This window comes from Ixodes scapularis, unplaced genomic scaffold (assembly GCF_016920785.2).
Source record: "Ixodes scapularis isolate PalLabHiFi unplaced genomic scaffold, ASM1692078v2 PGA_scaffold41__6_contigs__length_2269736, whole genome shotgun sequence".
Classification (NCBI taxonomy): domain Eukaryota; kingdom Metazoa; phylum Arthropoda; class Arachnida; order Ixodida; family Ixodidae; genus Ixodes; species Ixodes scapularis.
Window position 1 is genome coordinate 1637952 of NW_024609870.1, and position 25426 is coordinate 1663377.

At 45.9% G+C, this 25426-nt stretch overlaps 1 protein-coding gene across 1 annotated transcript; it reads right to left on the reverse strand.

The window, feature by feature from the left end:
- Positions 1–12893: 12893 nt before the first annotated feature.
- Positions 12894–18011, reverse strand: LOC120839108. The gene is made up of 5 exons (XM_040209335.1): positions 17936–18011; positions 17633–17822; positions 15638–16516; positions 13624–15043; positions 12894–12905 (listed from the first exon to the last, which is right to left on the reverse strand). The coding sequence occupies exons 1-5, from the start codon at positions 18009–18011 to the stop codon at positions 12894–12896; spliced, it is 2577 nt and encodes an 858-aa protein (XP_040065269.1).
- Positions 18012–25426: the final 7415 nt, after the last annotated feature.

The following is a 25426-nucleotide window of genomic DNA, read 5'->3' on the forward strand; positions in this document are numbered from 1 at the left end:
GACGCGTCCGAGTTTGCGGTTGGCGCCTGTCTCTCGCAGGAGAATGGGGAGGGGCGGGAACAACCCATAGCTTTCCTGAGCAAAAAACTAACCCCGACGGAGACTCGCTGGGCAACAATCGAACGAGAGGCGTTCGCGATCGTGTGGGCGCTATCGAAACTCGAAACCTGGCTTTTCGGGGCTAAAATTAAGGTGGTCACGGATCACAATCCACTGAAGTACCTCACCCTCACATCCCCGAGTAGCGCGCGTCTGACGCGATGGTCCCTTGCGCTCCAGCGCTACGAGATAACTATATCGCATATTAAGGGGTCAATGAACCAGTGTGCGGACGCGTTGTCTAGGCTTAGAGTTTCGACCTAGAGACGGCGGGCCTTGAGGTGTGGCTCCGGGCTGACATGACGTTCGATGGAGTGATCTCTAGGGCCTCCCATATGAGTTGTGCTAACCGTATAACATTATGTGCTAGTGCTAATGCATGTTTTTTTTTTGTGTGTGTTTGTGTTTCCGTGTTTGCTTTTACTACGAATGTACCGGAAGCGTAGAGCTTCATTTTGTAATACGGGAAGGTTAGAGCTAATCGCCGTTCCAGGCTGCACGGTGAACACTTCGCGTCTAGGTCCTGAGACTTTGTGTTTTTGTTTTGGTGTGTTGCTCGTTCTTGCAGCCCGAGCAACACAGTTGGGGGGGGAGATGTTAGGTCCCAGGACTTTCGGGGAAACTGTGTTTTGTATATATATTCTTGTATGGTTTTTTTTGGTGACGGGCTCAAAGGAAAACAGGGGGCCCGCAATGGTTTACGAGTCCCGGACGCGACGGCAATTAACGAATTCCGAAGTAACCCGAATCTCGGGCACCAGGGTTGGAAATGTGGGGAGTCGGCGAGAAGAACCGCCGGGTCGGAGCGACACGGCGGGGGGTGCGGAGCGACCCGGCGAGGTGACAAGCGATGCTGACCAGACGCCCGGGAAAGTGGGGACGATCCCTGGAATTTTGGGGGCGCGCGGGAAAGAGGAAGGCAGTTTACGCTGAGCATCGGAGGGGGCAAGACGCCACCAGGACTCCGAGAGGTCTCGCGTAGCTCCTAAGATCTGTAACCCAGTCCGTAACTATATATGTAAATAAATCATATATATATATTCGTAACCTTCATCTGGGTGTCCCTCTGCCACTACATCTCCGTTGGCCAAGGCGGAATTGGGGTTGCCATCATCACATCGGCGGCAACCCGACAAAGAACATCAGCCTCTCTCAATGACACCGGCAAGAGAGAGAGGAGGAGAGGATATTAACTTGGTCTAAACATAAAGACAACATCACATCTGCTGCTTTTTAGAAGCTTGGATTGATTAAGCAAAAACTAAAGAATGCGCCATCTAATGTAAAATTACTTACGCACCAGTCACTTATAAGACCCGAACTTTAATACGCCAGTATTGTATGAAACCTCTTTACGAAAACAGATAGAAATATACTAGAACAAGTTCAAAGGCGGGCATTCTGCTTTATTTACAATAAATTGAAACTATCCGACTCTCTTTCCTCACTAGTGCAGATAAACAAAATCGACTTGTTACAGGAAATAAGAAAGAAGGCTGGGCTCAAGCATTTGTTCCTTCTTGCAAATGATAGGCTTTCTAGTAATCGCCTCACATAGGTATACAGCCCGTTACTAAGAGACAGACCAGATATTATCACCAACACTTGCTGGCTCCCAGGGACTCCGGAACCGGGGGGGGGGGGGGGCAGAGCACCCCCCAAGGTTTCTCAAGATGAGGCTGAGCCCCCCCCCCCCCCCCCCCCCCCCCCCCAATTCGACTGCAGACAACAACAGGGCCATTTTGAAGGGTTATGAGAGGCTTCTGAAAATGTTTGAAACGCTGCTAGGAATAAACATTTCTATAGCTTTGTTCAGTCCATGCGAAGAACTTGCAAGGGTACTGCAACGTTCAACGTTTTGCGCCGCAGGTACCAAAGATGCCGCAGAGACTCTCTGCGAGGCAACGTCCCGTCTGCGGTCTATAAAGTCACGTTTGAAGAGTTGTGGGTCTGCGCGAGCTGAACTGCAATGCGACTAGGTTTGAAGGACCCTTGCAGCGCAAGGCCGACAAAACCGTCAAGAAGGCTTGAAATGAGCAACAACCTTCTCGCCAGTTGTATTTGATTGCAAGGCAGCGTTACGGAAGGAGTACTTTGCGGCTGTAGACTGCATTCTGAGTGAAACTCAACGGCGGTGTGAATAACCTGGTATGAAGCAGGCTAGGAAACTAGAGAGAATTTTGATTAATGCTGCCGGGGGAAGACAGTTCACAACAGATGACCTGAAAGAGGTCGCATGCATGCGATTTTGATCCGGCCCGACTCTCTGCGCAGTTTTTACTTTGGCAGCTCTTTTATGCAACCTTGATTCCCTTACAAGGGACACTACAGGCAAAATCCGACGAAATTCGTGAACTCTTGACCAAGTCGTAAAATATACGAAACTTCTTCATTCTGTGCCTGCATCTGTCGCTTCGGGGGAACGCTCGTTTACTGCGTTACGCTGAATTAAAACGAATCTACGCAGCCGGATGAGTAAGGGGAGACTAAGACGCCTCCTTATTTTGCACATTTAAAAAGAAAGAACGTCGAGCTCAACCTGGACGACGTCATCAAGGAATTTGTCTCAAGGACTGCTGAGCGAACGGCGGCGGGCATTGGTCTTCCTCGAGACGATTAACACACGTGGTTTTGGGGCCTATATAGGATCTGTTTCCTTTATCAGGCTTTTGTGCACATTTTCAAAATATGTATTAAGATGTCATTATATTTACTTATGTAATTTTCTTGGCTTACTTGTTCATTTTATAGCGTGGATGTCTTTTTGGATGAACATTTCAAGAATAATCATGATCCTCCGCCAACTCAATTTGGCAATGCTGTGTATCCTTGTAGAAATTTTTAAATTGTCTGAAACATTATGCATAAGTGTTTTTGCGATATTAGAGAGTTTTAGTGGATCGTACGTAAAAGATTTGAGGGTCGGAAAGTGCATGCGCGAAACTCAGTATTGCGTTCTACGCGTGTGCAATTCCGACCCGCAATTCTATTGCGTACGAGGCACTAAAACTCCCTACTGTTGTTATAAAGCAGAAAGGAAAAGTGATTGCTCATGCTAAGTAAGGAACTTCATGCAAACAATATTTTTTTTTAAACAGTAAGTAAAAATAAAACAACAGAAATTCGGCTCCAGCCCTTGTCTGAAATAAAATATACAAAACAAAATGCTTGACTTCAGCCCCCGCCCGCCCCCCCCCCCCCCCCACACACACACACACACACTCACAATCTACTTCCGGAGTCCCTGCTGGCTTCTCACTTTTATCGGTCCCATCTTTTAAAATTTTTTTTTCTCCAGAACAATTAGTGAATGGAATTTTCTTCCCACTGAGTTAGGCGTTTCCTTCCAGTTCATGACTGCATAGCTTCTCACTGCTATATTACCTTCTGCTGCTGGTAGCTTTTTATGTTTTGTATAAAAGTTATTTGTTTGTAGTTCCTGTCGAAAGTATTGCTTGTATATTTTCGTGTGCTGAGTGTGATTTACTCTTTTGTAGTCACTCCTGCTTGGACTATCTTGGTCTGCACTATGTTATAAAAAGAAATAAACCAAAATTTTGGAGTAAAAGAGCGAAACAGGACAGGAGCATTTCGGGGTAAAACAGCCAAAACGGATATGAACGAATTAAAGACGAGAAAGTTTATGAACATTTAGGGATTAAACAGCGAAACAGGACACGGATTTCGTCAGTGTCGCACGTTGCTCGGTTTATTTCGGACATGTTTATCACTCAGCAAGAGCGAATGAACATTTTAACAACTTTTATTTACCAGAAACACCTTTATGTTTTCGTTTAAAAAAATATTTGTGAAAAAAAAAAAAAAAAAAAAGCAAGGCTCGGGTTGCCCGTTGTACATTAATATTCTGATGCCTTCTAAGCTCAGGCGTCAACGCTATTGCATAGAGGATTAATAAGTGATGGCATATGTAAAATATTTGTGTATGAGGACGATTTTCTAATTGTCAGTCGAGCAGTATACATTTCTTTATGTCACGTCATCACTGAGATAAAAGTTTGTAAGCTCTAGCGCTTCCGGTTTAATAGCTTCTGAAAGGCACATACATGCCTGGTATCTCAAGCTAAGATTTTTGACTCACCATATCTGCTGGTCGTACGAGACACGATCTAAAATGCGCGTCCTGTAATAACGTATGAGCTGTTGTAAGTTGAACTCTGACTCGGAGCTCGGAAGGGCAAGAAACAGAAAAACCGACAACGAGATGGCAATAAATCTCACGTGGTACGGCGCTTTGTAAGAACGTAAACATACAGGACGAAAAATAAGCACACAAAAAGAAAAAAAGAGACGAGCACGAGGAAAGCACGTGGATGCTCGGGTAACCTCGACTGGCACATGACGGACTGAGCTTTGCCCACGGCCTCACGTCATGTTTACACCAGCTCGGGCGAACTTGAGCAAGACGAGATGCCTGCCGCCGCCATCAACCATCTGGGGGTGCGAAAAGCGGACGGGAAACGAAGCGGAATTTGAAACGTCGGTCGGAGGAGAGAGAAGGAAGACGCGAGCAACAGCAACAGCCCGGTGTGGGAACCAGATAGATCGAAAACGAACGCCACGAAAGACGCCACGCAAAAGAACTCTTCTGTGTTTAACGAAGCTTGAGTTGTAGATTTAGAATAATAAACAGTTCGTATTGGGTTAAGCCTTGCGGTTGTCATTTAACAACAGAACGTTCTGGTGCCGAAAACCCGGGATTAACCGCCAACGAAGCCCGAACGAAGAAATGGCAACTCGAGCTACAATCGACCGACTGAGACGCAGAAGAGCAGTGGTCCGAACGTCAACAACGAAACTCCTGAACGAAATCGACGTTCTGCTGGCCATGGAAGACACGCATACGGGTGAGCTTCAAGGAAAGTTTGAACTTCTGGTGTCCAAAGAATCAACGTTAAAGGAACTGGACCGCGAGATGGAAGCAGTGGTGGACTGCGAATCGATAGAAGAGGAGATGACAGGCGCGGAAGTTTACCAAGAAAGAATCAGCGTAACGAAGACGCGATTGCGAAACAAGCTGACAGAACGTGAACAAGCCGCTGCCAGGTTATCTTTAACGCAGAACACGGCCGTCAAAACTATCACAAATCAAGGACGGATGACTATGACAGTGAAGCTCCCGAAACTCGAGATAACGAAGTTCCATGGGGACATACGAGCATGGCAAGGATTTTGGAGCCAATTTGACTGTACCATTCTCCAGAACGAAACTCTCTCGGAAATCGACAAGTTCAAGTACCTCAAAAGCTACCTGACCGGCAAAGCTGCTGCAGCAATTGAGGGACTCGCCGTAACTGCCGAGAACTACAAAGTTTCAATCGACCTCCTGAAGGAAAGATTTGGTCAACAGAAGCTGATCATCGAAAGCCATCTGTCACAACTGCTAGAGATCAAACCAGTCCATGACTCCAGGAACGTCAATGCACTCAGAGCGTTATACTATGAAGTGGAGACGGGAGTTTGAAGTCTTGAAGCCCTGGGGGTTCATTCAGATACCTATAAAACGATGCTCCTTACCGTTCTTCGAAAGGTAGTGCCGGCCGATCTGAGCCTGGAGTACAACCGGAGGTCCGTCTCACGAACAGCGACAAAGCACAACGAGCCGAGACTTTCTGGACTTCCTGAAAATCGAGATAGAAAGCCGAGAAAGAAGTTTATATGGCTCAGGACATTCCGTGCCACGAACCGAGGATCAAAGAAGCTTTCGTGCAAGGAAAGATCAGCAGAGTCGTTACCCTCCTGCATCTGTACTAACAACGGCAGCAGGCCTGGATAAAAAGAACTGTGTGTTCTGCAAAGCAGGTGCTCATCTGACTGCGGACTGCACGTCCTCAATGACCAACGACGAACGCAAGCGTGTTCTAAAGGCTAAAAACCGATGTTATCGTTGCACCAAGAAAAACCATCGGGCAAATGATTGCAGAAGTGCAAAGTTGCTGAAGTGCGCGCAGTGTGCAGGGAGACACACAAGTGCCATGTGCGACCCGAACTTCAAGCCTCAGCATAAGACTACGGTGAAAGAAATGACGGACACCGATGTTATCGTTGCACCAAGAAAAACCATCGGGCAAATGATTGCAGAAGTGCAAAGTTGCTGAAGTGCGCGCAGTGTGCAGGGAGACACACAAGTGCCATGTGCGACCCGAACTTCAAGCCTCAGCATAAGACTACGGTGAAAGAAATGACGGACACCGGTGAAACATCAACTTCGGGAGGAACGACACTCCAGTCAACGCTCAAGATAACAAACACAGAAAGGAACAGTGGAAAGCGAGTACTTTTGCAGACAGCTCAAGCCTGGGCAGAAGAAGAAAGAGAGCGTTGCCGGATTATACTTCTCATCGATGGCGGAAGCCAGCGGACTTTTATTCGCCAAACCGTCTCTAAGAAACTTCACCTGAAGGAACTGGGTAAGGAGGACTTGACCATTTTCACGTTTGGAGATGCAGCAACGAAAACGAAATGCAAGCGAGTGGAACTGTGGCTCCGCAGCCAATACGACAGAAGATGCGTAAAAATAGAAGCCCTCGAGGTTCCTCACATCTGCTCAGATGTCATGAACAACCCCTCCGAACAACTGCGGGGGCTGCCTGACGGAATGAACCTCGCGGACGTGGAGCTCTGGGGCAATCCATGCGAGGAGGGAATGAGCCTTCTCATCGGAGCCGATCACTTCTGGGACACTGTGAACGGCGGAGTCAAGCGCTTAGATGAGAAGCTGATGGCAGTTGACACCATCCTCGGGTGGACACTTCAGGGTCCCGTTACATCTACTTCTGCGACATTCTACTCGCCAACAACTGGAGTGATGAGGGTGGCTGTGTCCGAATCAAACGACGCGGAAATTTCGGCTCAGCTCAGATCATTCTGGGAACTTGAGCACATCGGTATAGCTGACAACGTGACGAAGACATCAGAGACGGAGTTGCTCAGCGAATTCAAGAAATCCGTAAAGTCTGTAAACGAACGGCACCGAGTTTCCCTGTCAGGCAATGAAGAAGGCTGGCCAGGTCAAGTGGGGAATGCTCACCAGGTTGCGGACAACAAAGCAGAAGAAAAGAAGGTAATGGTCTTACAAGTAACTGCACCAGCTCTGTTTCCAGTTTTCGACTTGGAAAGGTACAACTCGTCAACCAAGGTGATCCGCGTAACTGTTTGTATCAAACGTTTCGTGAAGAATTGTGCCAAGACAGCAGACAAACGAAGCGGACCTCTCTCAAGCGAAGAACTGATAGAAGCCGAAACGTATTTGCACATTGCACAAAACGAGACTTTTGTACCAGAAATCACGAGCTTGCGTGAAGACAAACAAGTTGACAGAAAATCGAGTCTCAGGAATTTGAACCCATTCCTGGACAGCGACGGATTGGTTCGAGTGGGTGGACGATTGCAGCACAGTGACAACAGCGAGAATGTGAAGCACCCAATCGTCCTTACCGCCGATCACCCTTTCACCATGCTTCTCATCGCTGGGGAACACCGTCGGCTGCTCCATGCTGGGGCTCGAGACACATTAGGACGGCTAAGGGAATCCTGCTGGGTCATTAGAGGACGACAAGCAGTAAAGAAAGTAATTCACAATTGTTTCGCCTGCCGAAAACAAAGTTGCCTGCCCGCATCCGAGCCAATGGCTCCCTTACCGGGGGACCGAGTCACAAAAAGCGACCCTTTTAGCATCACGGGGGTAGACTTCGCAGGACTTTTGATCTGCCGTCAACGGAAAGGAAGCAGCAAGTGTTGCATCGCTTTATTCACGAGCGCTGCTACACGGGCAGTCCAGCTGGGGTCGGTGAGTGACCTCTCCTCCGCCAGATTTTTGTTGGCTTTCAAGCGCTTTGTCGCCAGACGCGGGATCAGCACGACAGTATATTCTGACAATGCTTTAACATTCAAACGAACGTCGAAGGACCTTGAACTAAGCTTCCGTGCCATCCGGTCTGAAGAATTTCAGGCATACTTCTCGAATCACAAAATCCGTTGGAAATTTATCGTCGAGAGGGCTGCATGGTGGGGTGGATTTTGGAAAAGAATGGTGCGATCCGTCAAGGTTTCTCTGCGCAAGGTATTGGGACGCAGCAGCTTGGATTTTGAGGAACTAACGACTGTCCTGGCCGAGGTCGAGGCCGTCATAAATTCTCGCCCTCTGACGTACGTGTGCGCCAATGCCGAGGAACCAGAGGTACTTTCTTTAGCTCACTTCCTAGTGGGGAGGAAACTAACGAGCCTTCCGCCACATCGACTACCAACGGAAGCGCTACCAGCTGGAGATCAGCTTGCTCGAAGATAGAAATACCGCACTGCGGTGGTGGACAATTTCTGTAGACGGTGGCGGCGTGAGTATCTGCTCGAACTAAGGTCAGCGCACCTGGTCAAACCGACTGCCTCATCGGGACTTCAAATTGGTGACCTAGTTCTTCTAAAGGAAGACCGTCTACCAAGACACATGTGGAAAACCTGTAGAATAGAGGAGACCATTCAAGGAAGGGACGGCAGAGCTAGAGCACGTAAACTGATCCTACCCGGGGGAGGAAGGTTTCGCCGGCCCATTTAACATCTTTACCCGTTGGAGTTAAAAGAATGACCGTGCCCGCACATTCCGGGGGAGATTGTTGTAAGTTGAACTCTGGCTCGGAGCTCGGGAGGGCAAGAAACAGAAAAACCGACAACGAGATGGCGATAAATCTCACGTGGTACGGCGCAGCGTAAGAACGTAAACAGACAGGACGAAAAATAAGCACACAAAAAGAAAAAAAGAGACGAGCACGAGGAAAGCACGTGGATGCTCGGGTAACCTCGACTGGCACATGACGGACTGAGCTTTGCCCACGGCCTCACGTCATGTTTACACCAGCTCGGGCGAACTTGAGCAAGACGAGATGCCTGCCGCCGCCATCAACCATCTGGGGGTGCGAAAAGCGGACGGGAAACGAAGCGGAATTTGAAACGTCGGTCGGAGGAGAGAGAAGGAAGACGCGAGCAACAGCAACAACCCGGTGTGGGAACCAGATAGATCGAAAACGAACGCCACGAAAGACGCCACGCAAAAGAACTCTTCTGTGTTTAACGATTAAAGGGTAACTGCAAAGGAAAAAAAGATTTCTTTTTAAACAGCCGAATTGGGACAAGCATGTCAAAAAACCATTTTTCCGCGAGAAAAAAAAATTTTACAGCAATATTTATTGCGTGAGACTGATTTTAGTTTGCGGCTATTTCGCCCGTTTTAAATCGCGCGCCACGAAGTTGGGATTCCGTGACGTTATCCCAATCGGCTCTCATTAGCTAACAGTCTGATTGACAGCTTAGATCTTGGTTGTTAAACCTTTGTTATTTGTTGCAATTTCTTTTTGAGAGGCATATTTTTACGTTTAAAAAATAACCCATGTGATGAGAATTATTATTCTTTACAAAAGGTTTACAAGACGGGCACTTCCGTTTGGATTCATACCATAACCAACAAAAGCTTCGCCATTCTTTCATGGCCGCGGAAGTCTCTGCTCCCGCCTGTCTCGCCTACCTCGACTAATCGTTTCGGCGAAGTGATGAGTGTTTCGTGCTGACCCAGGTGCTTGAGTGAGACTTCTTGAAGTGAAGTAGTGTGTGTTTAGCAGCTGTCGCAGGTGTTAGTGATAGGAAGCGACGCGGGTTTTGGCTTTTATAGCGCGGTTCGTTTTCCTCTTTGCTTGCTTAGCGTGCTTTTTTTGTGTGTTTCTTTAGCTTTGTTTGCGCGTGCAAATGCTGACTTTTCGGAGATGTCAGATGCGTGATCCCGACAGTGAGCCTTCCAGCAGCCATGTCGCCCCGAAAGGAATGCTATTTGGCTGGAGGCAATCGGGCGTTCGCGTAGCGACAAACGTGTCCAGTTACGTTCTCGTTGTTGAGGAACCAAGGGATACGAAGGCAATTACGCTAGACAAATCGGTCGGTGCGACCTTTTCCTTTACTGTTCGTTTTTCAGACTCATAAAAATTACAAAAAGCATGAGCTCCCGCCACTTCTCTTCTTCCTCATCGCGCGGTTGCAACTAGGGATGCCGCGAACTTTTTTCGAATCGAAGTTTCGATGATCGAATCAAGCGGTTCGAAAGGTTCGAAAGATTTCGATTTTTCGAATTGTCTATATCGTAAAATTCGACGGAGGTCGAATTTTCGAACTTGTTAAGCTAAGAAGTTCGACGCTTTTCGAACCGTCGAACTTATTACGCTAAAAATTCGATCTTTTTCGAACTTTCGATCTCATTGCGCTGCAAGGTTCGATGCTTGTCGAACTTTCGAACTTGACTGACCAAAAAATTCGATGAATTTTGAACTTTCGAACTTATTTATCAAGAAAATTGGAAAAGTTTCGAACTTTCGAATTCTGAAAAGTCATAAGTTCGACGAACTTCGAACTTTTAGGGTAAAAGTTCGACGAACTTCGACCTTCGAAAGACCGGCGGACGGTTTCATTTGATTTCAAGTAGTGGGGTACATTCGTAATTTTTTTTTTCGCGAACTTTTACACGCGGTGCTGCGTTCCTTACGAAAGACAATGTGGTTTATTTCAATGTTCTGACATGCTTAGGTTTAAAGAAATAAATCCCCGAAGGGGCGAGGGAGGACGACGGGTTTTTGACGATTATCGTTTGTGCCAGATTTGAAGCACGCTACAGCCGGAGCTATTTATGGTAGATATGTTACACTTTTTTTAAAGAATGATCTATGTATAGCCTAGGTAAGTGCCGTCTTAAGATGTGATTATTGTTATTCAACGTGAGTTTCGAAGAAATGTCCAAACATGTATCTGCATGCAATTATGACCTAAACTTGATATTTATTTTTGTCTAAGTTGTTTGAGGTATCGCATTTAAATTAACACCACACAGTACATATCATTGCCATCTGCAGAATACAAAACAATATATTTATTGTTTTTTCACGTTAAGGAATAAATTAACTCATGGGAGAAGATTTCTACTATTGTTCAAGTTCAGCACGTCATTAAAAGAAAACTTTTTTTTTTTTTTCACTTCAAGTTCCTGGGACGTGTTTCTTTTAGCCTGTACACATTTTGGTAAAAGAAACTTGTTTCGAAGTTCTGAACCTCTGAATATGCAAGAATAGAACACTTCCGACGAATTCTTGATAGTTTTTTTTTTCTCCTGCTTTTTATTCCCGCATTTATTCTTTTTTTTTTTTTTGTTACTATCGGCACAGGTGTTTAGGTCGAAAAGACAGCTTTGAACTTCCGAACCACTAAGCATGTGACGAACAGTGCCTTCTGACAACGAGTTTTTAACAATGACCATCTACGCAACCTTTTATGCAGTGAAGAGCGACAGGAGCTATACATATGCAGAAATAATTTCAGATTAAAATAAGCTCGACCACGCCCTCTTTCCCCGTATTGTTTCCTTTAACAGTCCGAAATACCGGCAAGGGGGAGAAGGAGGCTGAACCCCCCCCCCCCCCCCCCCCTGCTACCCTCTTTCCCCCCGTTTTTCCTCTTCCGACGCCACTTGTATGGTAGAACGCTCCTCGACCTCGAGTTGTGTCGGCTTTTGTGCTTTTTGCGAGGCGATTATAAACATCACCGGATCGGATTACTACCAGCGTGCAAGGGGTGGCGAGCTAGTTTGCCAGGTCGCTTCAAGGTTTTTCTGAGCCTCAACCTCCTGCTCGCCCCTGGCCGTTTCGAACTGGATGAGTCTCGTAAAACAGTGTGTTCGTGCAATCACTACTGCGTGATGCAAGTGAAAGACCCTCCCCCCCCCCCCCGGGGGCTGGCGGTCACAATTCTGCACTGGCAAAAGTCCGGGACACTCGTCGTCTCATTTAATTGCCTGACCAACTTCGCAGAATCTGGATATCACACCCTAACTTTTCTAAACTTGATTTTGTGAAAATAAGTGAGTCGTGAAAACGTTATTTGAAACTGAAACTGTGGAAAAACTTGAAAATCGGACTTCGAACTTTGAAAACTTGGATTAGAAAGAAATTCAAATTCTTCGAAGTTTTTCGTTTTTTTTTAAATTTAGCGTTAAAAGAGAATCGAAACCTTCGAACTTTTCGAACTTTATGCAAAAAGAAATTCGAAATCTTCGATTTGTTCGACCTTCATGTCTATAAAAATTCGAAGCTTTCGAATTTTTTCTACAAAGAATTTCGAAATCTTCGAATTTATCGAACCTGAAGTAAAAAAATATTCGAAATATTCGATTTCGAAATTTCAGAAACCGTGAAAGCTTCGAAATTTTCGAATTCGAAACTCCGCTGTGGTCCAAAGTTGCGAATTTTTCGATATCGAACCTTGGTCGGTACGAAAATATCGAATCGAACCTCAGTTCGCTTCGCAAATATCGAAACCTTTCGTAATCGAACCTAGGGTGGTTCGCGACATCCCTAGTTGCAACATCCTCCCGAGCCTGAAGTGACATGGACGAATTTCCAGCAAATAAAGTTTCTGCGCGGGTCTCTTTATGAGCGTACCGTTTTGCTGTTTCACGAGACAGGCACGAACAATTCCGTCAGTTCCGGGGTACGTCTCTACGATTCTCCCCAGTTCCCAGAACAGCTTGGATGCTCGGTTATTTTCCACTATGACTACGTCGTCCACTTTCAGGGAGCAAGTATTGGTGACGGGATATCGATGAGCTGACCGCAACCCCAACAGGTACTCGGACCTCCAGCGTTTCCAAAAATGTTCCATGATTATTTTTTGATACTGGAACTGGCGAGCTGTTTTCTTCTGCGTCACGCATCCTGGGCGGTCGTTAGACAATCTTGTTTCTGGTAGAACTGTCAAACTTTGCCCTATAAAGAAATGTGTTGGCGTGATGACTGATGGCTCTCCTACTCCCGAGTAGAGATATGTCAGTGGTCTTGAGTTTACCATTGCTTCCACCTCTGCAAGGACAGTTGTCAGTGCTTCGAAGCATAGGCTGCCCAACACTTTCTTAAGCGCTGCCTTGACAAATCGAACGAGCCTATCCCACCACCCGCCCCACCATGGAGCGGCCTCCACAATGAACTTCCAGTTGATTCTGTGTTCTGCAATGTATGATTTGAAAACTTCTTGCTCCAGTGCACCCAATGCCTTGTGGAAGTCTTTTGATGCTCTATTGAAGGCTAGTGCATTATCAGAATATATGTCCAGTGGTATGCCTCTTCTTGCTATAAAACGCCGGAATGCAAGCAAGAAAGCTTCCGCAGTGAGGCCCGTTGAGAGCTCGAGGTGAACTGCTCGAGTGGAGGCGCATGTGAAAAGTACGATGTACGCTTTGCTGCAGCTACCGTCGTTTCTTTTTGCGTACAGCGGCCCTGCGAAGTCGACTCCGGTTACCTCGAGCGGCTTTGCCTTCTTGATTCGATCTGTCGGTAGCGGAACTTGCTCAACAGCAGTTGGCCTCGCATTCAACCGTGAACATACGAGGCAACTTTTTATTACCTTCTTAGTCAGCTGCCTAGCACGTATTATCCAGTACCTCTCTCGTAGGTAACACATTGTGCTTGTTACTCCCCCGTGCATAACCTTACAATGAGCGTGCATCACAATTAGCTTGACAAAGTCATGGTCGTTCGGTAATAGGACTGGATGTTTCACATCGAGACTTTCCGTCAACCTCTGCAGTCGTCCTCCGACCCGCAGGATTTTGTTTTCGTCAAAGAAAGGGTGATACTCTGCGAGTCTTACATTAACCCCCGTCGTATTTTGCTCGCGGAGCATAATATCCGTCTGAAACCTTTCGTTTTGTATCTGCCTGATCCAATACTGCTCTGCTTTGTCCAACTCTGCCGCAATTAATCCACCTCGTATTTTGTCATTTCTCTTCTGAGCGTTGTTAGCGAACCTAATGACCCAGGCAGTGATCCTCAGAACCTTCTGGTAATTCTCGTAACTTCCGGTGTCGAACAATGATGGAACTTCTTGGTCTTTCTCCAACAGCACATGTGTCTCTTCTTTTACTTCGAGTTGAGGCGTGTCTTCCAAAAACACTGAAGATTTAGGCCATTCTGAAGGTTCTTGACCGAGCCAACTCGGCTCTTTCCACCAAAAAGAGTTAGCACGAAGCTCCTGAACGCCTAGTCTTCTGGTCAAGAGATCCGCCGGATTCTCTTGACCGGGGCAGTGCCTCCAGTGGTCCGGGGATGTCATGACGCGTATCTCTGCCACCCTGTTTTTTACAAATGGCTTCCATTTTTCAGGGACTCCTCTCACCCAACTGAGGGCAACCGTTGAGTCGGTCCACATAATGTAATCAAGTTCCACGTCATAATATGACTGTTTTATGTATCGTAGGAGTCTGGCTCCAATATTCGCCCCCATCAGCTCCAACGTAGGCAGTGATAAAGGTTTTATCGGTGCCACTCTTGTGTTCGCAACAACTAACGTTGTAGCTGTTTTTCCTTGGTCATCGGCTGTTCTAAAGTACGCACAAGATCCGTAGGCTTTTGTGCTTGCATCTACGAAGACGTGTAGCTGTATCTTGTTGGCTCCTGCCTGGATGCCTCGCTGGACATGTCTTGGTGTACTTAACGAGTGCAGTTGAACAAGGTCCGCCGTCCAAGCGTGCCATTCAGTGATCAAATCAGCGGGGAGTTCTTCATCCCAGCTGATTCGCAATGTCCACAGCTTCTGAAATAGCAGCTTAGCTGTTAGGACGAAGGGCGCGATCAATCCAAGAGGATCGAATACCCTTGAGGCTGCCTTGAGGATGAACCGTTTAGTGTCCACATTTGCTGAGAGGAATTCAAGCAAAGCTTCAACTTTGTCAATGAAGCAGTCCCCTTCGTGATCCCACATCATTCCAAGTACCTTGGAGATTGGTGAAGGTGAGAGGCTTTTTTCTTCGGTCATAAATTTTGGCTCCTCCTTGTTGAACTGCTCCTGCAGTTGCTCATTGTTCGCAATCCATTTCCGGAGTGTCATTCCTGCCTGTCTCATGACGTTCCTGGAAGTGTGGTAGAGCCTCACAGCATCCTCAATATCGTCGGCTCCGAGCAGTAGATCATCAACGTAGAAAGATGTTCTGAGGTTCTCTGCTAATTGTGGGTCTTCTTCGCAGACCAACTTCAAGTGATGTTGTATTGTAGCTGTGAGCATGAATGGACTAGACGTGGATCCGAAAGGAACCCGAGTCATCCTCCACTCTTGAATTTCTTCCTTGTTGAAAGGAAAAATTGGCTCCTCAGCAAACCAAAGGAATCTACAAGCATCACGATCATCTTCACGGATGGCAATTTGTAAAAACGCTTTCTCAATGTCGGCGGTCATTGCAACTGAGTACCATCTAAACCGAAGCAGGACCTGCAGAAGCTCAGGGTTCAAGTTGGGTCCTGTTACTAGGCACTCATTCAACGACCTGCACCCTTTGGCATGAGAAAATGCGTCGAAGACGATCCTTAACTTTGTTGTTGTGGCATCTTCACGTATTACTTCTTTATGCGGCATGTAATACATGACCTGCGCGCTGTCACTTTCCTTTCTGCTCTTTATCACTTCTGCATGCCCATCACGCAAATACTGTCTCATTGCATGATCATACCGCTTGAGTAATCCCTCCCTTCGTGGGATTCTTCTCAACAAGCTCCCTAGACGTAAAATGGCAACTTCCCGGTTGTTTGCCAGCATATCAGCAGCGTCTTCTTTCCACGGCAGAGCCACTTCGTATAGTTCGTTTTTCTTAATGATGTTTTGCTCAAAGTGTGTAATGGTATCTGCATCAGTGTCTCCGAGCTCACTGTCGGCAACTCCCATTCTGTCTAACTCCCAGAAGGACTGTAGCGCCTCTTCCACTTGGGTTTCCTTTGCCTTCGCTTGTAGGACACATATCATCAGACTTGAATCCCATAGGAGCCTTCCCACCTGTCTTGAAGGACCTTGCAGCGTCCAGCCCATCTTTGTGTTGATCGCTACCAATCCGCCCACATCTGCGCACCTGATCACGTCTCCTGTGCAGAACTTCCACAACTGGTCGGATCCAATCAACAGACTTATTCCAGGAACTGTTTTTACACCTGGGAAAATCACGTCGTCTGCCAAATTCTTACTGCTTTCTCGCAGAAATCGCACAAACGGGATGTCAGTTGTTGGCGTAGATACGTCCTGGCAAATGACCGGGATGGAAATTGCTTCAAAGGTTATTTCTGTATTGTCAAATTGACTTTTGAGCTTTACCTCCACAACGGGACTGCGCTCTATAACCTTCGAAGCATTACTGGCGAAAGTGTTGAGTGCTATCTTTGTTTTCCGCACGACTTTCAGCCCTAGGCGTTGCGCTACCTCTTCTTTTATAAATGTGCGCTGACTGCCTCCGTCGATTATTCCCTTGACATAGCAGCTGCCAGCGTTGGTCACTAAAAATGCCTTGAACGTCTGGAGATATATGCCATCACTAAACTTCTTTTCTGAGCACGCGCCCGAGCTGGATGCAGACACGCAAATCGTATCGTTACCTTGGGGCGAACGTTCCTTCATCCGCCTAACAAACTCAGGATCGCACATTGTAGTTGCATGTCTGGCTCTGCAAACTGCGCAACTGAGGTTTTTTTCTGCAATCTCGTGCTCGGTGACCTTTCAATGTGCATCGGAAACATCTGGAGTCTGTTGATAACAGACTTAATTTTTCCTCTCTCTGTTTGCTGCAATCACAAGATGGCGTGGTGTGACTTCTGCAACCGCCTCTTCACCTTTGTCCGTGAAGGCGCCCGACGTTCGTCGATCGGGTTAGTTTCCCCTCGACGGGCTGCGGTTCCAACCTGCCGGCACCTTGAAGCAACTCCCTTAGGACTGATATAATAGTTTATTACATATTTACAGCAAGAAGCATGTTGAGTACCGCTCGGGGTCTGTCTCCCTGACAAAAGAGTCCCCTGCTTTTATAATGTCCAGCCAAGGGCGAGAACGAGACGCTAGTCACGTAGGCCGCGTAGCCCGCATGCAGCTAGAGTGTCCGGGGTCGCCGGAACGTGCCACACCGCCGTTCGGATGAGGCGCTCGCGGACCGGAGCTTGGCCGTCCCGACCGTAGTCCAAGGCCGAGGAAACGACGGGGTGTGTCGTCGACCGCATCCCGTACGGTAGGCCAAGGGCGCAACGTGATGCCGCGCACGTAGCACCTCCGAAGACTACACCCGCGTTCCCCGGCGTGTGTGCGGTTGAGGTCATCGCCGTCAGTCCTCGAGGTTTGCGCCGTCGCTCGGTGTTGCGTCGATCCCAGGTGTTCCGCCGCCGGGTGCTGCATCTTGAGCAGGCGGCTTGAGCACAGCGTGATGACCTTGTCTCCTTCAACCACGCGCTCCATCCGTGTGAGGAGCTCTGTACATGCGCAGTTGAGCCCGACAGTGTGCTTCTTTGAATGGCAGAAAAACACTGAGAATCCGTTATGAAGAGCTGATGCTGATGCAAACGACTTTACCTTTGTCTCGTGTTTGCCTCGAGCATCCTCAAGGCTACTTCTTTCTCGGCTTTCTACTTCCACGCGCAGGAAGCGAAGCATTTCATTCAATTCGGTCACTGATTCCGACGTAGTATCCGCTGACCTTGAAGTTCCAGCCGCCGATCCGTCTCCTTGGTCTTGAGCCGCTGCGTTAGTGAAAGCGGTGTTGTTGACGTGCCGGTGATACTCCACTGTAACCTCGTAAGGCAACGCCCTGACAAGAATGTCACAGAGCATGGCTGAAAAACTTGACGTGGGAACATTCAAAGAGTTTAGACACCGAACGTTGAGTTCTGTGGTGTCATACAGGTTTCTCAATCCTCTCACGTCATTAGCTGAAGCAACGTGCGGTAGATTTCTGAGGGCATTCAGATGCTGCCGCTCTATTCTCCTCTGGTCTCCAAACCTCTGTTGCAAGATGGTGATCGCTTGAGCATAGCATATTTCTGTTGTTGGTAGCCCGGCAATCGCCGCAGCAGCATCTCCCGTTAGACACCGACGAAGGTAGTGGAACTTATCTGTGGTTGTTAAAGTTGCATTGGTATGGATGGCTCCACCAAACTGCTCCCAGAATGTGAGCCAGTTGCTTAGCTCTCCATCGAAGGTAGATAGCTCCAGCTTCGGAAGCTTTAGTCCAGGTCTCGCTGCGTTGTCTTGAATGCCGGTTTGATTTCCGGTGCTCGCCGCCGAAGCTATTATTCTCTGCGATTGTAGGGATTCAATCTTTGTCTCCAACTCGCTGATCACCATGACGGCTTCGTCTTGGTATTCTGCAGTGGCGGTGCACTCACTTTCCAGTTCTTGGATTGGAATTAGCGGCTCTATCTCACCGTCAAGTAGTCGGAGCTCTGCATTGCTGGTAGTGAGTCTGTCCTTGATTGAACGCTTGCTACGTCGGGGCTGGGATCCTGTAGAATTCGATTGGCGTCGTTCATTAGGCTAGTGTTCTGTGCCCGCCGAGCCGACCGCCTAGCCTTCAGCCTTTCCATTGACTATTCGTATTTACGAGGCCGTACGGTCGCCTGCCAAGGTTCCGTCGCTGTTCTTTTCCCAGTGGTCTGCTCCCGCCAAGGAACTGCTGAATTCCGTTGTAGCTGCAGGAATGAAATTCCCTGCGGCGTGTAGCTTGAGGCCTTGTAATGCGGGACACTCCCGGGTTTCGGCACCATATGTTGAGGAACCAAGGAATACGAAGGCAATTACGCTAGACGAATCGGTCGGTGCGACCTTTTCATTTACTGTTCGTTTTTCAGACTCATAAAAATTACAAAAAGCACGAGCTCCCGCCGCTTCTCTTCTTCCTCATCGCCCGGTTGCAACACTCGTCATATCGCTCCGGAGGCCATCGAGATTCGCACCGGGCGCACCTAACGTCCACAACTAGACACACAAAATAAAAGAAAAGCACCATGTTCACTACGTAAAAAGTGGTCTCAGTTCATGCATCTGTAGACAGGTACGAAATCTTGCCCAAATTTATTCACACCGCACGACGAGCGCAACACGTCGCTGTGCAAACGCAGTCCAACAAGCATAAAAGCGGCAGATTTAGGAGAACAATTCGGAGTCCATTGTTCAATTAAAACGACGTAATTTATTTAAAAACGCCCGCAGCTTTTTACTCACGGCATGCGTCCGGAATCTTCCACATTTTGAAACAGAACGAAGGAAGATTTACTTTTAAAAACGCTCGCTGCGTCCTCCCGGGCCAGTTTTACTGGATCAGCTGACGACGACGGGACTGGACCCTTGTACGTCAACCCCGCATAACACACATAGCACCGCATTACACACACCACGAACGTTGCAGCTCTGTCGCATCGCCGTGTTGCACCAAACAGAACGAGATCGCCGAAAGCAACGCAGCGCTGTCGTGAACCTTGGCCTGTGGTTGCGCACTCGTGGATTCTGTGACTCCCTTCGCTTTCAAAGCACGCACGACGATTACGAACGATACTTTTCGTCTTCCGGGAACATCACAGGGGCACTTCTCCGGTCACGTCTTCGCTACATGTGCTCGCAAACCGCGTCAAACCAAAACAATACCGCGGCCTGGCGTAGTTGCCAGATCTTGCCGGAAGTCGAGACGCTGCGTTGTTCAACCGGTTCAACTCCGCAACGCAAGGAGAGTGAGGGGCGGGGCGTACACCTCTTCCGCGGGGGTCGAAAGAGCGGGAGTTTCAAATGTGGAGAGGTTCTGACTACTAATTTACGTCCTGTGGCGTAAATATTGATAGAAAAATAATTTTTGTTCGCGGAACATTTGTTTTGTGGCATGCTTGTCCCAATTAAGCTCTTTTAAAAAAAAAAAAAACTTTTTTTTTCTTTGCAGTTACCCTTTAACGAAGCTTGAGTTGTAGATTTAGAATAATAAACAGTTAGTATTGGGCAGGGCCGTACCCAGAAAAAAATTTCGGGGGGGGGGGGGGGGGGAGTTTCGGGGACAACGGCGGCCATTTTGAAAATGTCAATTGTCTTATTTTCGCCTATGAATCATGTGCATCGGTGGCATATAATGGAGAGTTATAGCAAACCGGAGAACCGGTCCCGGTTTGGTACCCGGTAGCCGACCGCTGCCACTGCGCGTGCGCAGAAGTGGAGATAAAATCAGCTGGCTGCAAGTGCACCGACCAGGGCCGTACTCAGAAAAAAATTTCGGGGGGGGTCAGAACCCCCTATCCCCCCCCCCCCCTGGTTACGGCCCTGGTATTGGGTTAAACCTTGCGGTTGTCATTTAACAACATGAGCATCCTAAGAGAGTCAAAATGCTATGGGTAGTACAGGCTTCAGAGCTTTCCTGGTCCTGGAAAGTCCTGCAGGCACAACTTACAGTTTCCTACAATATTAAAGACCCATTCGCTTAGACAGTTTATACGGCAACTCTAAGCATAGTCTAACAAAGAGCACTGTTTGTGGAGGAAGGTGAAAGGGACATTTGTTTCCTCACACTGATAAATCTGAGCCTGTCCAAGGCGAATTCAGCACAGGCGCCTGAGATTGCCTCGTCGAGTGGGTATCTGATATTGTTGGACAGCGAGATGTCAGTAGTCCTGTCGGATATATCGTGGCGAATATACAAAAACGCACTTACATATGCATTTAGAAGCCTCATCTAGACGGCATTTAATATACAATTTTGCCAAGTATTTGGCAGTGCGCCTTACTTATGTATATTGCTGTTTTTTTGTCATTTTAGGTGCGTTTCCCAAACTCGAAAATAAGCCGAATGAAGTACTTTGCACAAGGAAGATATTGTCACGGATTGAAGATATTAAGCAAATGTAAAACTAAAAATACATTTATTGAAGCGAGCTTGAGCCTACATACTTAAGGGAAAGGTACCAATGCCTTGCGTCGGGGACGAAAGGGTGACTGACCGAAGCAGCGTATTGCCGCTGCTTTTATACACGCGGTACATTCAGGAATGTTCTGAACCAAAACGAACAATAAAATAATGGGTTGCAACTTCAAGAAACATAAAAAGGATTTAAAAAAAGGTCCAGATCGAGCTTTGTTCGAATCGCACCCGCCGCGTGGCAGCCGTGCGCATTGCCAACTCCTCCATGCATGCGGTAATTTAAATACGACGACAACATTTTTTACACAAATTTGGTGTGTTTGCATGGGAGATGTGATAAGTAGGCGCGTACGAAGACGTTAATCACTTGAAGGTTTTTATTTTGTATTTCGGGGTAGTGTACAGCAGCACACAAACTAATTCACAAATGAAAAATCTCAATCGGTGACATGCGCCTCTCTAGATACATGGATCATAACTTCTGTCGCATGATCGGCCCCTTCCTGAGAGCTGAAGATGATGTCGTAGAGTACATTTCTTGCATTGATTTGTAATATTATCTTCAGATATAATAACTACAAGGGTTTACATACTTCTTGTGTTCATTCTTGCAGTTTTATTTCTGTGTATTCAACGTGCCGTCATTTAAAATAGGAAGACTAGGACGGCCATCATTGACCGTAATGATGCGCACGACAAAGTTCATTCTAGTGCCTTTGCCTTAATCTTTAAAATGTAGTAAATGTTGTACGACTAATCTGCAAACAACATTATTTATATCGAGTTAATTGTTACAAGTAAAGCTGTGCAATATGTTTTATATCAAAGTTTATTTCGCATTAGAGCACCCCGGGACGTGGACACACTGTGCTGTAACGGACCACTGCATCCTCTTACAGCGATCTTCGGGAGCGGCCCTTTTGGTCCCATTTATGGCTTGGGGCCTGCGAGTTTGCCAGGAGAATTCATTTAATCTCCTCTGGAAGGTGAACTTGCGGTGCAAAAAAACAGCTTGAAGAAGTAAATTTAAGTTGAGCGCATTGATCCTTCCTCTACTTTCGAGATTTCAAAGATTGCTAAAAATATTATAAAAAAGAGTAACTTTCCCTTAAGGCAGCATTGTCTCTAATAAGGTGGTTAGTTTGGCGAGATGGTGATATTGAACATGGTTAAATTTGCGCGCAAAAAGAAAGGAACATAGGATAAACTTTTCTCTTCTCTCACCTCTGTTTATTTCTATTCGCGCTCAATTTTAGCCGTGTTCAACCAGTGTCTGCTTTGTGATCTATGTAAAAATAAGAAAATAAAGCAAGAAGAAAAAGAAACCTCTGCAGTGAAGATTACTGTCAATGAATGCATTGATTTTTTTCCATAGTATGGACAGTTGACAAGATTAGGGGCATTTAGCTAAATATAAAAAAAAATGCAGCTTCATTTTTCGTACTTAACTGAGGATACAAAATTTTAGTAATTTAAAATTGAGACCCTCATAAAGCGGATGCAGTCTTAAAGGGATGTGAATATGGTTTTGAGTAAGAACGATTTAGTGGTGAATTCTGATGTATTTTTTATACCCGTGACTTTATATATCGCAAGCATTTGACCCAAAACATCTACAGACGCGGAAAAAAAAACACTTTGTGTTACGTCGTACTCAGAAGATTCCACTGCTTGGCGCATGCCGCTTCGGAGGCAACGCAGGGAGCAATTTTGCCTGCTAGGGTAACCCTTGCAGAACGACCGGAAATTTTGAGACCTCTGTATATTACGTCATGATTCCCTCCTTGCGCCGAACGTGACGGAAGGGAGGGAATTCAGCGCTATTGGAACTCGCTGTTTTTTTCTACTGGGCGCATCAGCCTGAAATATGCTTTTGATATTCGTAATACTGGAGGCCAAGTAAAAACGATTTAAATATTTTTTTCTCAATAACAAAACCGCTTAAGTTTCACGGTAATCAGTGTTTCATGACGTATGGCACTTCGTTGTGACTTAGTTTTACCCAGAATGACCGAGCTTGCCGCATAAGTTATCGTACGAGGTGGGACAACGTGTTGCTTACCTTTGGCAACAATTTCGCCCAGCTGATTGTAAAGGACCTCTGTGATAAAAAAGAAAAAAAAAAGATAATTTTGCAATTTGTAACTACACATATATAATATACGTATTCTCGGTTTTTATCTCCGTTTCATTTAAAAAAATTTATGTTAACCAGCTTAAGGTGTTCAAATCGTTTAGAGAACATAGCTTTCACAAACTTTCACTCTGCTCGCCCAGGGCGTTAAAAGCATCTATAAATGCATTTAACGCCCTGGGAATTGACGGTCATTAAATACTCCATGCGTAGGCTTTATTCCACTTTTTTTATTCAATGTTGAATTGAACAAGATTTGGGGACTGTGAAAGATATTTTAATGATAACAAATTATGAATAAAAAGAAAACAGTGATTTTAAACTGCGTAAATATACGGGATCGAAATACCTAATCTGCCTTTATATCTTTTCTTTATAAATCACAACACATATCGCTAAAGAGGTTTTCCGACAGTTATTTAAGCTACATAAACTAGCGAAATCTTCACAATCACCGGCCTTTATCTTTCCCGCATCTTTTTAATGTTGCAAAATAGTTACAGTGATATCAGCGAGTGAAAATGATGCCGAAACCAGCATTAAAATATACCCGCGCTTTTCGTCATCGTGATATCAGTTGAAGGCATACTTCCAGGTCGAGTAGGCTGTCTAAAAATGGATGATGCGGAGCATTTGTTTGATGCTGCGGCGCGGACGCTGGAACGAGCTTCTAAATCATTCAGTTGACTCCATAAAATTTCTTGTAATCATGCAGTGGGAACAAAGTGTACAAGCCAAAGACTTAAACACCTGACGCCCGCTGGCGTGACTTTCTTATTGCAGCAAGTAGCAACTTTTAGTTTGAAAAGCACGCTGAGGACCAAAATTGTTAATTTAATAACTTTGCCGAAAAATCAATTTCGGCCCAGTATTTAGGTTACTGTATCGGCGGTCTTTGTTGGTGCGTTAACGAAATTTTTATGCAAATCTGGGACTATAAAAAAACGCTAGAGTTATATAACAAAATTCTAAAATCTAAATTTGCAAATGAAAGACATTTGTCTCTGGTTATGACAGGTAAATTTGCCGTTTACAGGAGAGGCAGTAGCATCATCTTATGGCTTACTAACTTGCGGCAATTTACAAGCGTATTTATAATTCTCAATTATTTGGATGCCATCCTTTGTGTCTTGTGTAATGTGTGCTTTTTCAGGTTAATAAAACTCTTCGTTGATGCATGAGCAGAGATATAAACCTACAGCGGCGACATTTTCAACGTATATATTCGGTCACCTATAAAACATTTTCATGTTAGCTGGATAAGTTTGTCAGATAAACATAGATTTTTGTTCTCATGCAGTTCAAGCCTACAAAAAAAGGTCAAATAAAGTGTAGTAAGTAGCCCGTAGCTCAGCCTAACCTTTATGTAATTTTTGTGGGTTCTGTACGTAGTACTTTGCAAAGCATAACATCAGTGTGTATATTTATGGTGCGACATGATGCATGCAAAATTAATGAGATTGTATAATGTCGTGACCGTTTGAATTTTATGATTTGAACATTTATGGGCTTGAAAATTTTAAAATGAATATAGGGAGTTCTCTGTGGCGACGCCACAACAGTATTGTCTTTTATCGTAATTTAGAATAATATTCAGAACACGATCTATTTACAAGGTTATGAAGAGAAGGAAGTAGGTTGATGAAAGCATCCTGTTAAAGTTAAGGTGCAAACTATTTCCGAGCGCTGAAACTCTGATATGAATTACTGACCAAGATCGCTTTTTCCCACGTTGACATTTGCTGCAGAGAAAAAAAAAACGATTTATGCGTCCATTAGAACTGATAGTAACAAGCAATTTGATATGCTATTAAGGTAATTCCGTAAAAACGTTTTAGGGCAAAACACATTACACTGGGCACAGTAATGTTGCAAAACAATTAGTTTGGTTTAACAGTTCGTTCATACTTATGTATTAAACTCGGCTGTACATTTCTCTAAGTCACCTCCTGAAAATTTCCAGTCGTCCCTTCAAAACGCATGAGCATGCACGGGACACCTGGGAACACGAACGCTCTTCCTATCCTTATCACTTAAACCCGTGTTCCATGGGATCAAGCTCTCACTGGATGTGCAGCCTGCACAATGCCTCGCAAAAGGAAGCAAAAGGGCTGAAGAGGAGACTGCTGAACAAAGGCAGCGACGTGCTGAGCATGACCATGCTCGACGTACCAAAATGATGCCGGCGGCCTTTACAAAGCCATGCATAAAATGTGTGGGATTTGTTCTTTTTCTTTCATCAAAATTGAAGGCGCACATTATAGGCATTGTAAAAGACAAGCGAAACATTGAAATTGTGATGTGTTTAGTAACAAAGCATCTGAAAAGTACACCCCCTTTTTAAGCTTTTGGGTGAAAAATTGTGAATGTAATATATGTGTATCATTGTAACACTTTCATTCATAATTTGAAGAAAAAGTTTCAGAATTTTCACGTTACATGCATAGGTTGCGTATTTCATTACC

Coding starts and splice junctions, on each gene's coding strand:
- LOC120839108 (XM_040209335.1), bottom strand. CDS start 18,011: ATGCTGCTGCGGCGATTGCCGGGCTACCAACAACAGAAATATGCTATG. Junction 17,823..17,935: donor ATCACCATCTTGCAACAGAG/GTTTGGAGACCA, acceptor ATGACACCACAG/AACTCAACGTTCGGTGTCTA. Junction 16,517..17,632: donor TCGGCGGCTGGAACTTCAAG/GTCAGCGGATAC, acceptor GTCTGCATCCAG/CTCGGGCGCGTGCTCAGAAA.